This window comes from Rhagoletis pomonella, unplaced genomic scaffold, assembly GCF_013731165.1.
Source record: "Rhagoletis pomonella isolate Grant_MI unplaced genomic scaffold, Rhpom_1.0 Rhpom_scaffold_00004, whole genome shotgun sequence".
NCBI classification, from domain to species: Eukaryota; Metazoa; Arthropoda; class Insecta; order Diptera; family Tephritidae; genus Rhagoletis; species Rhagoletis pomonella.
Genome location: NW_023458558.1, coordinates 15,026,681 through 15,041,452, shown reverse-complemented (window position 1 = coordinate 15,041,452; position 14,772 = coordinate 15,026,681). Strand labels below are relative to the sequence as shown.

At 38.1% G+C, this 14,772-nt stretch overlaps 1 protein-coding gene across 1 annotated transcript in view; it reads left to right on the top strand.

Moving 5' to 3' along the window:
* Nucleotides 1-13,140, top strand: part of LOC118738116 (dynein beta chain, ciliary) — a 42,400-nt gene extending 29,260 nt beyond the window's left edge. Inside the window, 3 exon segments of the mRNA XM_036469036.1 lie at nt 1,871-4,633; nt 4,689-4,883; nt 13,041-13,140. Coding sequence (XP_036324929.1) covers nt 1,871-4,633; nt 4,689-4,883; nt 13,041-13,140 — 3,058 coding nt within the window.
* Nucleotides 13,141-14,772: the final 1,632 nt, after the last annotated feature.

The following is a 14,772-nucleotide window of genomic DNA, read 5'->3' as shown; positions in this document are numbered from 1 at the left end:
GGCGGTGGGGGCCATAGACAGGCTAGGCTCTTCGGCTACCCTTTCAAAAGAAAGGGTATTATTTTGGAAAACATAAATTCCATCAGGCTACTTTCTGAGTACTTGACTGGTCACAACCGATTGCGATTTCAGTTGCACCGAATAGATGTGACAGAGTAGGAATGCCGGCTCTACCTTTAATATGATAAAACTTCAATGCATATTCTATATCACTGTCCGGCTTTAGTCAGACAAAGATTTATCTATTTCGAAGCTCCAATGGTGGAACCCTTTGTTATAAAAAATTCGCCCACCAAGGCCATTTTATAATTCATTAGGGAAGCCGAAGCTATCTTGGCCACACTGCATTAGGAACTCTCTCTTTAAGGGATAAAAAAGGTTATTTCAGGTCACGGTGTCTCAAACTGTACTCAGTTTAGCTAGACAATGAAGAAAGTAATGAGAGCACCAATGGCGGCGGTCCCTAACCAACGTGGTGCAGAGCCAGATAATGTCCTTCACTTTCGAGCTGTATATAAAATATAATAGCCTCGATTATACGTCGAAGCACTTATCGCACCAGGCCTAATAGTGCGATAGATCTCCGTCTATCCAATTTAGCATTGGTGTGGCATGTGCTCGGCAGACCTTTTCCTATTCGCCTGTTGGATACAGTTATTTTCCCGCCAGTGTTTGCAAGATGATAGCGGTATACCCACACTGAGAATGGCACAGATCGCAGACAAATAGATTGCCTTCCGTGTCGGTACATCTACAATTCAGTTACCTGGCACGCCTGCTATTATTTCGAAGTTTCTATTTGCCAGCTCATTTAGAATATTTCTGTACTGCCTGGCTATCCTTGATGTTAACTTGTCACATTTAAGTGTTTAAGTAGCTGCTGCTTGCTGCGAGAAGATAGCTACAGAATGCAAATAAGAGAAGAATCGATGAACTTACCTGCAATTTCCGATGTGAGTCTGTAGGTAAAAAGTGATTCAAGGTGTCCACGATTTTTGTCTACGTTTGATAAGCTTATTATTATAGATTTATCCACGGACGACCACCAGACTGTGATATCGCAGGACAAAATGCGGCGTACATAGAACCCGTGCGCCTTTCACTTATACTTAGTTATAGCTTTCCTATGCTCCTCTACATTGCGCCTCCTGGTTAGCTTTCTGTACGAAATATCATCTAGATATGTGACTTCTTCCGAGAACGAATCTAGATACAGGCGATCTGCGCTTTAGAACCATGGCCATCTCTGTCGTTTGGCATTTAAACCAGTTTCTCATGACCAGGTTTCCCCACAGCTGGAAAGATCGCATAAAACTTTGGGATGCTTTCCCACAAGATCATCAACATAGGCTAGCCTGTATCTTTAAACTGTAAAATGAGGGTATTCACCATTAGATTCCAAAGGAGCGGAAAGAAGGTATCGCCCTGCAGAGACTTTATATGACTAACGGTTGGTTTGGTAAGAATTTGCTGCAACTTAACACACTTAAAAGTAAAAATGTTCTTTTCACTGAAAGCTCTTCACTGAAAACGGTACACGTTTGGTCTTTCGCATCTGTGGTATTTTGAAACATACTCTGGATCAAAAGGGTGGGGAACCGCCTTTGAACCTTTGGCCTTTTTTCGGTCTTTTATTCTCTTAATTTATTGCTTTACATGGGGGGAATCTCTTAAGGCATTTTGTAATCTTTTACGAAATGTTTGCTGGTTGGTAAGGCACTTTTTGGGGAGAGAAGAGAAGATTTTTTCACATACATAGGGTAGTGCATTGTTTTCAATGCTTGGAAAATACTCCTTGAATTTACTTTAATTTTAGCCCTTCACGACTATATATTTATTTCCACATGAGTAATAACATTCTTTTTAACAGGCAAGGCATTAAGTGGGTAAAGCAAAAGTATCAAAACAACTTAGTGGTCGTCCGACTAACAATGAAAAGTTACCTAGACATGGTGGAGAAGGCCGTCAGCAATGGCAATGTTCTGCTGCTCGAAAATATTAGCGAAAGTGTTGATGCTGTACTTAATCCACTATTGGGGCGTATGCTAATCAAGAAGGGCACTTGCCTCAAAATGGGCGATCGAGAAATCGATTTTAATCCAAAGTTTCGTCTCATACTCCACACAAAATTAGCCAACCCACATTATAAACCCGAAATGCAAGCACAAACTACACTCATTAACTTTACTGTCACGCGTGATGGTCTCGAAGATCAGCTGTTGGCAGAAGTTGTGAAAGTGGAACGGCCAGATTTGGAAGTTATGCGCACACGCTTGACGCAGCAGCAGAACCACTTCAAAATTACGCTAAAGTTCCTAGAAGATGATCTACTGCAACGCTTATCTTCGGCCGGGGAAAATGTTTTGGAAGATGTGACGCTCGTAATGAATTTGGAAAAGACCAAAAAGACTGCTGACGAAATCGAGGTTAAGGTAGCGGAAGCGAAAATAACTGCCGTGCAAATAGACACGGCACGCGAAGCTTATCGTCCCGCTTCTGAACGCGCATCAATCATTTACTTTATACTCAACGATCTTTTCAAAATAAATCCAATCTATCAATTTTCGCTAAAAGCATTTACGGTTGTCTTCTCAAATGCCATGCAACGCGCTGTGCAGGCGGAGAAGCTGAAAGACCGTGTAGAGAATCTCATCGATTCAATAACGTATTGCAGTTTCTTGTACACGTCGCGCGGCCTCTTCGAATCCGACAAACTTATCTTTCTTACTCAAATGTGTCTGCAGATAATTATCAGCGCAGGCGAGGTTGAGCATGCCGAATTGGACTTTCTGCTACGCTTCCCTTACATGCCGAACCAGACATCGCAGCTTCCGTTCCTGACCAATGTTGGTTGGGGCGGCATACGCGCGCTAAGCAATTTACCGGCGTTTAGAAATCTCGACAAAGACATCGAGGGCTCCCACAAGCGTTGGAAGAAGTTTGTCGACTCGGAGTGTCCAGAGCGTGAAAAGTTTCCGGGTGAATGGAAGACAAAGTCAGCTACACAGCGCTTGTGTATTATGCGCTGCATTCGGCCAGACCGCATGTCCTACGCCATGCAAGTATTTATTGAGGAAAAGCTTGGCTCCAAGTACATCGACGCCAGATCAATGGAGTTCGCTAAGACCTTCGAAGAGACCAGCCCCGAGACACATGTTTTCTTTGTACTCTCGCCCGGTGTTGATCCGCTCAAGGATGTTGAGAAGTTGGGCAAAGTTATGGGCTTCCACGGCGATAATGAGAACTTCCACAGCGTTTCGCTGGGTCAGGGACAAGAAATTGTGGCCGAAGACGCTATTGACACAGCTTCACGCAACGGTCACTGGGTTATTTTGCAGAATATTCATTTAGTGGCACGTTGGCTGCCCACTTTGGAAAAAAAAATGGAGGCATCTCTCATCGACGTGAATCCAAATTATCGTTTGTTTTTGAGTGCCGAACCAGCAGCGGATCCCGCTTATCACATACTGCCTCAGGGTATACTAGAATCGGCTATTAAAATCACAAACGAACCGCCGACTGGCATGCAAGCCAATGTGCACAAGGCGCTGGATAACTTCAATGAGGAAACGCTTGAAATGTGCTCAAAGGAAACCGAGTTCAAGGGGGTACTGTTCGCGCTCTGCTATTTCCATGCAGTCGTAGCTGAACGGCGAAAATTCGGGCCACAAGGTTGGAATCGTGTTTACCCATTCAATGTGGGCGATCTGACTATTTCGGTGTATGTGCTCTACAACTACTTGGAAGCCAACACGCGCGTTCCTTGGGAGGATCTGCGCTATCTCTTTGGCGAAATCATGTATGGCGGCCACATAACAGATGACTGGGATCGCCGTCTGTGTCGCACTTACTTGCAAGAGTTTATGCAGCCCGAGCTAATTGACGGCGAGCTCTCATTTTGCCCTGGCTTTCCAGCTCCCGGTATACTCAAATATCAAGGTTACCACGATTATATTGATGACAATTTGCCGACCGAGAGTCCAACGCTTTACGGCCTGCATCTAAATTCCGAAATAGGCTTCTTAACAACCGTTTCGGAACGTCTATTCCGCATCGTTTTCGAGCTCCAGCCACGCATTGCTGGCGCTGATTCGGGTTCCGGGGAAACGCAGTCGCAGGAGGATGTAGTCAAAAGCATGATTGAAGATTTGCTCGATAAAATACCTTCGCCATTTAATATACCCGAATTGATGGCGCGTGTCGAAGATCGTAATCCCTATATTATAGTTGCGTTCCAGGAGTGTGAGCGCATGAATATACTAATGTATGAAATAAAGCGCTCACTACACGAACTTGAGTTGGGCTTAAAGGGTGAGCTAACTATTTCTTCAATTATGGAGGCGCTTATGCAATCACTATTTTTGGATCAAGTGCCCGAGTCGTGGACAAAGCTTGCATATCCCAGTTTGTTGGGCTTGCAATCATGGTTTGCTGACTTGCAATTGCGTTTGCATGAACTCGAAGGCTGGGTTGCTGATTTCCGAATGCCGTCGTCCATTTGGCTTGGCGGTTTCTTCAATCCACAGAGTTTGCTCACAGCCATTATGCAGCAGACGGCGCGTAAGAATTCTTGGGCTTTGGATCGAATGTGTCTCAATTGTGATGTGACAAAGAAAACGAAAGAGGAAATCAAGTACGTTAAGAACTGTGATGGGTTCTTAAGAGTTTCTTATTGGTATTTTTTTCAGTGCACCACCCAAAGAAGGTTCCTATGTTAATGGCTTGTTCATGGAAGGCGCACGCTGGGACATGAAAATGGGCACCATTGCTGATGCTTATCTAAAAGAACTTTTCCCGGCAATGCCGGTAATTTTCATCAAGGCCGTGCTATTGGACAAGCAAGATACGAAAAATATTTACGAATGCCCTGTATACAAAATACGGTAAGTACCGACTCATTTTTGCCATCGAGTTGAACAAGTAAACTAAATGTCCTTAAAGCGTGCATCTGTTGTTTGGAAGTCTTGCTGAGTTTTTCGTATGAAGAACATCACATGACTCCAGTACTTGGTAATACGATAAGAGCTATTATTTGCGTTTGCTTCTCAACTTAGAGGCTGCCACAAACTTACTCCAAATTCATTACAAAGGACCCAAGTGATATTTATGATATAAGTATATACATATATTTTGTAAATCTGTTAGTTTTCTAATGAAATACTAAATGCATTGACATTTCTAAAGAGAAGAAATTTCATATACCAATTGTGAAAGGTTTTTTGATTCCCCTGACGACTGCATTGTCCTCAGTTTTTCTTTTTGGTATATCCAAAGGAGGAATAAACTTTCCTGTTACCGTCCAATGTCGACTGCTTAACCATGACTGTAAAGGCCTAAAGACTCTCATTTTACAAGTTGAAGGTACCGTCTTGGTAAGACGAGGCTTCCCAAAGAAACGACATACAAGTTTGGTGGTTTGACAGAGAAACCCCCAGAATGTATACTATGTAATTGTGCTACGAATTAGGGGTGCCGCATTTTAGCAAAGATTGTTTAATTGCGTCGTAAGAGATACGTAAATAAGTGGAACCACTTTTGCTGATTTTGCTAAATAACGGTAAATTGCAAATATCTCGTAAACTTATCCTTAGAAAAAAAATAACCCGATTTTCGGAATCAGTGAGCAATTCTACATATCTGGCTATATTTTTTATTCCGTTTACAACAATAAAATACACCATAGAATAATGGTTAACCAGATAACTTGTTAATCAGGTAAGTGCCAGGTAAGTGTCCGGTCGATACATTGAATTTGTATAGAGATAGAGAGTTTTCGAAGCGTCAGCTGTGATTGGGCGTTTTCGAACCGCCAACCGAGATAGGGCGATCGTACACTCAGCCGTCGCATAGTGTGTAATTTGGGCGATTTAGTGGAAGGTAAATCGAAAAGCGGAAGTTGGTTAAAAACAGTTCAGCTACAATATATGTTCATAAGGATCTCTGATATAAGAGAAAATCGGTCCGCAATTGTTTGAATATCACCTGGCAAAATGTTGAGCTTGTACAAACGTGCCTGTTTTGACCAACGATAATCGCTAGTTTTGCGACTTTTATCAATCAGCGGTCGTATCCTTCTCATATTCTAACGAAATTGTTGTCTCGGGTATACTTTTCATTTCACACAATGTAAACTCAATTAAAAATATTATTTTAAAATTTTAAACGTTATCCTTACATTGTCAGTTGCGTTCCTTTAGATTTGAATCATAAGTGGGATTTCGCTTTTTTCATATAAGGATACAAATTTTCTATCAGCGTGCATCAAACTGTATATAAAGGGCCAATTGTAAGAATTTGCACACAATTGCACAATAAAAAAAAAGTCAAGTTTAAGTAAATTATGGCAAAAAATAACGGATTTCCATGTATGTTTGGTAACAAAAATTTTGTAGTTTTTCATAATCGGCGATGCATATATGTTACTCTATAACCATTTCAATTCTCAAAAGACCATATTTTAGAATGACGACATTTTACAATGAAGCACTCCAAAGCGTGTCCCACTGTTCGCTGCTTTGAAATAAGTTCAAAAACCAACCCGAAACATATGCATATGTATGTATGTATGTATGTATATAAATCTGCAATCATCCACATATCACCAACCAGTATGCCCACAAACCGACTTGCATACTTATACGCATGGGAATCCATGTATGTTTTTTTGTTTTTATGGTAAAAGCGCAACTCATGTCCAATGCTGTTTCCACACTTGCCGCAGTTGCCACTAATTTCTTGTGACTTTTCATTACCTTCACTCATTGCTTTGGCACGTTTTTGCATTTCAATTTAGCGAATTGCCAACAGGCTTTTGTCAATCCCCTATCGTTCACCTACTTCTTATCCATGCGCTTAGAATTCGCTGAACTGGCACCCTGTATAAAACTGATAGCGTTGAACAGCTGAAAGTCGATTAAAATGAGGATTAACAAGTAGAGAAGTTCGCACTTTCTCGCTGGGCTGCCAAAAAGCTAAATGCTTAGCACAGAATGAAGCGTTCACACTTTTAAATGAAAAAAATGCCATTTCGACTAACAAACACAAGCACACTAGCCGCATAAGTACGTACGTATGTATGTATGTTGGAAAAGTCAGACGCATTAGCTACTCGCTGGCGCACAGTGCTGTGTCTCCATATAAAAAGTGGGCAAAAATAGAATAATGGACGGATTTGAGTAAAAATTCGTTTCTTGGTGGATTAGAGTACGGAGATTTCAAAAATCAATTTTTTTTTTTACCTAGCTCTTACATTTTTCATGGAAACTGAGATTGAAACTGCAAAATTTGATATTCAGAAGTAGTTCCAATACTGAGTAGTTATTTTATTATTTATACAGGGCGTTTTCCTAATAATATTAAAGACTTCAAGGCTTAATTCATGGCAAATAAGATTCCCTATATCTCTCTTACGCAAACCCTCTAGGAATGGCAGCTACTTTCATTTTGGTCCTTTTTGACTACAAAATGTTTTTTTAAATTGATTATATCTTTTGGTGTGGATGTCACACGCTTAAAAAATTTGATTCATTCAAGACGACATTAAATACTCAAAAGACAAATATAATTTTGTTTTCCTTTTTATTAGTTACTTCGCACGAACAAGAGTTGTTGCAAAATACTGAATCAAAAATTATTTGTTTTATCTAACGCCATTTATTGTTGGATGACAAATCAATTAACCTGGAAAAAATATTTATTTTTTAATAACTTATATGGCTTGTCGAAAAGATATAAGACCGTCATATCGCAAAATAGGTAATCGAGTAAATTAATTTATTCAGACCAGCCTTTTGCAAAATAATACTGTAAAAAGTTGTCAATGTAAATTAAAATGCCATTTACTGATCTAAACTCGAATTTATTTTTAAAGGCTATTGAATGTTTTTGGAAGACATATTAGATAATTTTTTGTTACCTCAGAGGGACTAGCGCAATGATGAACATAAACTCATCCGTTAATTTGTCGTCACCAAAATTTTGCTTATAGCGGCTATGCCCCGAACTTCCATCCATGCCCCACTTACAAACCAAAGAAGCTTTGGTTATGTCACCATTATCTGGGCTTAGTTCTAAAATACTTTGCGTTGTTTTCAGCAATAATGATTTCAGATCAACTTCGGCTGAATATTCAGTCGATTTAATCGTTGGCAGCAAAGTTTGTTTTTTTGTTTGCAATGCGTTTAAGCTCGGTATACAATCTTTATGCAACCGGTTTATTTTTGCACGTAAACTATTATATTTACGATCTGATGAGTTCAGATCTATGTATAGTGCGAGTGAATCAGATATGGGCAAACCTTCGGTACTACTTTCAGAACATTCAACTTTGCTTGCTTTTTTCATTTTTTTCAGAGCATACTCGAGCTCTTCGATGGAATAGTTTTTCAACAAATGCTCTACCCTTCGATTTTTTGTTCTCTGTGAAGCTTCGCAAAATTCTTCTTTAGAAGGTCTTCCCCGTTCAGCACATTTATCCTTATTTCCATTGGAATCCGGAAGGGAAAGGAATGTCCAATTTAGCCATTTAGAATATGTTTTTTCAATAGCGCTTCTTTTGCGGCCACTATAATTCCACTTATTTTTCATCTCACTATTAAAAAGTTTTATTTTTTGATTCAAAAGTGCTTTGTCGCATTTAGCGTGTATTAATTTGTCTTCAAAAAATGCAGATAATGCAGACACTCTATCTGATGGACGAGTAGAAATCCAGATATCAGCTAAAATTGAGTTTTTTATAATTGAATTCATATTAATATTAGTTTTTTCAGTATTTTACGCTTCACTACACAGCACAGAACACTACCGCGTGTGTCTACAGTAATAAACTTTACTATTTTTAAAGAATGTTTTGGCATTTAAGTAATGGAAAATACTGTGGTAACTGTAATCAGTGAAATTTTTTTTTTGCAAAAGTTTATTTTATAACCTTAAAAAAAAACGATTTTCTTCGAAAAGCGCAATGAGTCTGCAGACTTTTTTTTTTCAAAGAAAAATGCCCCTTATTTCAAATAAAAGAATAAAAAAAACATACTTTTACATATTTTTTTTTATCCCTTTGTAAACTTAGGAATTTTTTAAATTTTCTGCAACAAATTTTAGGGTGTAGCAAATAGGCCATTCCAGCCAGGAAACTCAATATTTTTTAAAAAGCTCTATAGAGTGGTTTCCTTACAGATTTTCTAATTAGAAAAATTGTGTCTTAAGATAAAGTATGATAAATTGTATTTTTAGCAATTTTTTTTTAAAGACTCCAGCTAAAGGCATTTTCATAAAAGAAAAAATATATAAAAAACACACAACTTTAAGAGGTTTTTGTGAGAACCTTATGAGATAAAAACAAAAACTAAGTCCAGATCCTTAATCTAGGATAAATTTCCTTTCCAACGATACCAAACACGTTGACATACGTGACAACAATTTTTTTGATTTTTGCCCGCTCATACAGCACTGTGTGGCGTGAAGAATAGAAAATAAGAAAAAAAATAATAATTCAACTGCATGTCAATGAGCTGCTGGTGAGTTACTGAGTTGGCTTGGTGCTCTGACTTCCCATTTGAGAGCAATTTTAGATTTTAATAGCCAGCAAGCAAACCAAGCCACCGCCAAATGCACCGACAAACAGACTTTTGATTGGCATGCCAGTGGCTTTTGTCGCATGCCTTTGCTTTGCTTTGGTGCTGTGTATGCACTACCCCACCTATTTACTTGTGTGCGCTTGTGTCACAGGCACCACACAGTCTACATCGGTGTTTACTTTTTTATGCTCCTATCCCAGCTGACTTTTCCTCTTTAATGTTGACTTATTTTTTTTTTTTGGTAGAATTTCGTTTTTTTTTTATTCTTTTGCTCAGCTCATGCTGTCGCCGACATTTGACGTTGATGATTCGTGCGGCAGCTCATAATGAAACTCATCATCAACTATCATCACCAGCACGAACGATAGATAGTACTAGAGGAAGCAACGGCAGCGGGAGCAGCGGGAGCAGCGCTGGCGACAGTAAGAGCAATCACGCAAAGTGTGCCCAGTGAATAGAGAAAAATCACAATGAAAATTCTACTTTCCTGCTGTAGCGTATAGAATTGCATGTTCCTATGTGGACGAAGAAGAAGAAAGAAGCAGCAGCAGCAGCACTTACACCAGCAAATCCGCTACTTTGTCGCTTAGCAGCAGCAAATGGATCGTCAAATTTCTTATATGTACCAAATATCTTCAAAAATCGATTTGACAGCATTTTTAACCACTTTACTTATTTGGCTTTTAATGCGATTTCATATTTTATATTTCCTTTCCGACCAAGTGCACACTAAGAAACATATGTATGTATGTACACACGCACATTATCACTAACTTATTGGAGTAAGTACTTGGCTGTGTCCTTGCACAAATGTATTAACTTACTATTGTTCGAAAATTCATAGAAATCTTATTGAAGTATATATTTATGTATGTACATATGTATGCACTTGCTTGTGGTAGTTCGAGGCGACAGCAAGCATGTAAATTTACCAAAAATTTCTAGTATAAATTACGGGCGCGCGAAGGAGAGTTGCATTACTATTCTTCCGGGACTACAATAATAGCTCTGATCCAGTACTCCATGAACTTACAGGATTTTACACGAACTTGCAGGAAGTTGTAGGAAAAATGTTCCCGTACTCCCAAATCCTGTAAATGAGAGCGACTTTTGGAGAGTTGTGTAGCGAATGAAGTTGCCAGATTTTAAACGAACTTTTTCTTCTGGTAAAATCATGAAAAGTGTCAATCAATCGCCGGTTGACGTTTTTACAGGAAAAATGGTTTTTTTGTTCCCGTACTTTTTGGTGTTACTCACTTTTTACTCCCACTTCAGAGAGTAATTTTGCTGTTTGACAGTTTTACAGGATTTTTCTCGAAAAGTATTGGATCAGAGCTAATATTGTAAAGGTTTTGCTGCGGCGGAGTCAGCCAGAGGCCCACAGCCATCACGCGCATATGATTCACGTTAGTCGTTAAACCCCCTTCTAAATACACACTTTCTAGGGTAAAGAATACTGCTGGTCTCAGCATTCTACTACCTCTCTCTGAGCACTCTTCGCAGGAGCTTGTGGAGATAGAAAAGACTTGCAGATTTCAGTTTTCCCTCTTTAAACTTCCAAGTATGCACGGAGTTATAGTTCAAAATGAAGTTTGAAAGACTCTTAGATCTGCATATCAATGACAGAACGTCCAATTTATTATACCCTTAGCATGCCTACATATGTAACTAGTTTACCAGGGTATTTTTGTATAAGCAAGTAACGAAAGTGCCTTTAAAAATGTCATTGTACAAAAGTAGAAGACTTCGCCAAGTAAAAATCTTAATGGGAGGATACAACGTAAAAAGATACATACATCCTACTAAGAAACCTTCTGAAAGAAAATTATCTCAGGCATTCTCACAGGACACTGCAGGTTAAGTAGACATTTGCATAAGTTAATGGAAAGAAAGGTCAAGAAATTCCCAAGCCACAGTGAGTGCATTTGGGGAAAGAGCTGGGGATTGAAAAAGTTAAGCATGTCTGGCTTAACAGACGGAGCGAAGTTAGATGCATTCAGCAAGACAATCTGTGGCTGTTGTAGCCGAGTATTGAGAGGTGCGCACTACCACTCTGTTGAACCCAGGTTCGATCCCTGGTCCGAGCACCACAGGGCAGCCGAAATAATAAACATACATTTCAACAGTTTCTGCCGAAGCTGCAAAGAGCCAGAGAGCCTCTGAGACTACTGTTGAACACCATCTCTGCGAACGCGCGCTCCTTGAAAGAGCGAGGCTAACGACACTTTGCCATGCATTCCTGTAAAATATTTCAGAGTGCTACCGCCTCTCTCTGTGTTATGAACTGAAACTCATCAAAGCCGCCAAGTGCCTGTAGGTTTCACGAGTTTCTAGTTTCAAAATGGCTAAAATTTACTAATTGCAGAGCTTCCATTGGAAGATGACGTAGTCCAATTGCCAGACTGTGACGAGGTACGCAAAGCAATTTTGGAATTGACGTTCTGTCAGCTAAGCTATTTACTTACAGCGGCGAAGAGCTGATAAGGTACATGCTAAAACATTTTTGAAGAATATGCGGTAACCTATTTCCCTATTTCTGGTAGTAGCAGAACAAGGGTAAGACCTGGAGACAGGGACCGAACATAACAGTTATTGATGAATACTGTCATTGAAATAATCACTCTGAAGGAAATGTTCTACAACTAAGTGATTAATACCAGTAAATTTTTTTTTCACCGAGAATCAATTTTGTAAATAAATTTGTGTTTTTAATTTTTATGCAAAATTAAACAAATAACAATTATTTTTGATTGTTATTTAAATAGTCTGTAAATAATAGTTATTTCTGATTTTTTATATTATTTTCTTAGATAACAGTTATTGAAGACTTTTATTTATAAAAGTCACCAATAAAAATCAGTTACAAAAATTGTTAAAGAGTGAATTTTAAATAAGAGTTGTAACTGTTACGGGCCCTGGGTTTAGAAGAACTTAGCTTTATTAGAACTTCATGTATGGAAGCTTAAGAACTGACCGCTTTACTAAATTAAAGCTTTTATTGGAAATAGTTAAAATTTATAAGCTCCAGGATGCATTTCAATATTTTTTTAAATTTACGTGTCTATTTAATATACACCTGACAACTGAGTGGAAGATCAGAAAACTTTTCAGAGAACGCCCTAACTCAGAATATGGTTCTAAGATGAACCATCTCAACTGAAAATATATTGAAAATATGTTGAGATAGAGCGTTTTTAGAACGGCAGCTAAGACAGGGCGCTTTTCAACCGAATTCGGAAATAGAGTGTTCTTAAAAAGTTTTCTGCGAAAATGCGTTTTCAATTTTGAAATATGGCGTTTTTGAAAAGTTTTCTGAGATAGGGTGTTTTCGAATTGGCTGCCGAGATATGTAAGTCGATCTTCCACTCAGGTGTCGATATGTAGTATTTATGAAATTATGTACATAGTAAAAATAGCATTGGTCCTAACATAATGTATAAAAATGTGTATTTTCTGTGTTTTCAGCATGCGTGGACCCACTTTCGTTTGGACGTTCAATCTGAAGACCAAAGAGAAGGCTGCCAAATGGACATTGGCTGGAGTTTGCTTGCTATTGCAAATCTAATGTAATGAATCTTCTTACATATATATATACAAAAGAAGTACAAAAGAATCTAACAATTTCAATGGCATTAGAGGTGTTAACATTTGGTGGTTACAGCAGCGAATACGTTGTAGCTGAAAGAGTCTTCACAACCAAAATTAAATCTAAAACCTTTATAAATGTACAAGCATAATAGAGACTTCTCTAAAGCGTCGATATGTACAATTCTGTTATAAATATTTTACAAAAGCACGGCACATCTTTTTGAAGTGAAACTTCTTTAGGAGCGGTTGATTGGTTGGGAGTAAATTGGAAGTAAAGTGAAGAAAAAGATGAGGGTGAGGATGCCGATAAAAGTGAAGATAAAGATAGAAGAAGAAAGATTAAGATAAAAGTAGTTATAAAAAAAGGAGTATCAAAGAGACTAACCACAACTAAATTCACCACACTTTAACACACAACTGAACTCACCACACCGTTTCACACCACAACTAAACTCACCACACCTGATCCTACAACACCTAAATTCACCACACCCTGGTTTACCACAACTGAACTCATCACACCTATTCTAACCACACATCATCCAAACTGACCTCACCTTAATTTGCGAACTATTTCGGGATTTTATAGATTCTTGTGACTAAATCAGGATTTTCAAGAATTTCGAAATTTTCGTTATATTTATCAATCTTATTATCGATATTATTATCATCATAATCGATATCGATATTTGTATCGATATAAAAAGGGTGGCGACGAATAACTTTTACCCAGCTTTTTTATTTTTTTTTAATAAAAGAGGCCTTTATAGATTTTGGAAAAAAAGTGTATATTGTTAATTTTCCACAGCTTTTACTTTAATTTTATTTATTGGTTTTTAAATTTTCATCTTTATTTGGGTTTCCCAGCAGCAAACACTTTGAGAGAAAAGCGCAAGTGGAACGCAAGTGGTTGTCAATAAATTTGTTCCATATCTTCTGTAACCATAGGCTAATTTCTTCCATTTTGAATTCTTTGTACTCTCCCTTTTGTCCAACGTAAGGCCTTATACTCATACATATGTACATTCATTCGACCAACCCATTACAGTTTTTCTTTTTTTGTACGAAGTCTAAGAAAAAATACACCTGAAAAAGACTTGTACTTATCCCAAAGTTTACACTGCTGGCAAATACAAATAAGAGTTACAATTTTAAAACTAATTAATAAAATTAAAGTAAAATCTTCAGAAAATCTATACATATATTAAAATTGTAACAGGTCAATAAAATTGTAACAGGACAATTGTAACAGGTCTGTACATGATAGAATTAAAGAAAAATTAATAAGGGGACTTTTTTTTGAGCAACTGAAGCCAAATCAACATTTATTAGATTTGTTGTGTGTATGTATGTATGTTTATACGCACATCACTCGAAAACTAATGCATGGAATCGAATGCAGTATTCACCGATGCATTGCTAAAGGTCTAACCTAAAATATAGGGAAAAAATTATTAGAGAGTTGCCAGCTGTTTCAAAATTGCAGTTTAGGTAAATTGATGAGATAAAGTAAATATTTCAATATGGCTATCAGAGCAAGTTTAAAACGGCTTACAGATGAAAATACTTTTGTGAAAGGTTGCCACCTGTTTGATTTAGTTGATAAGAT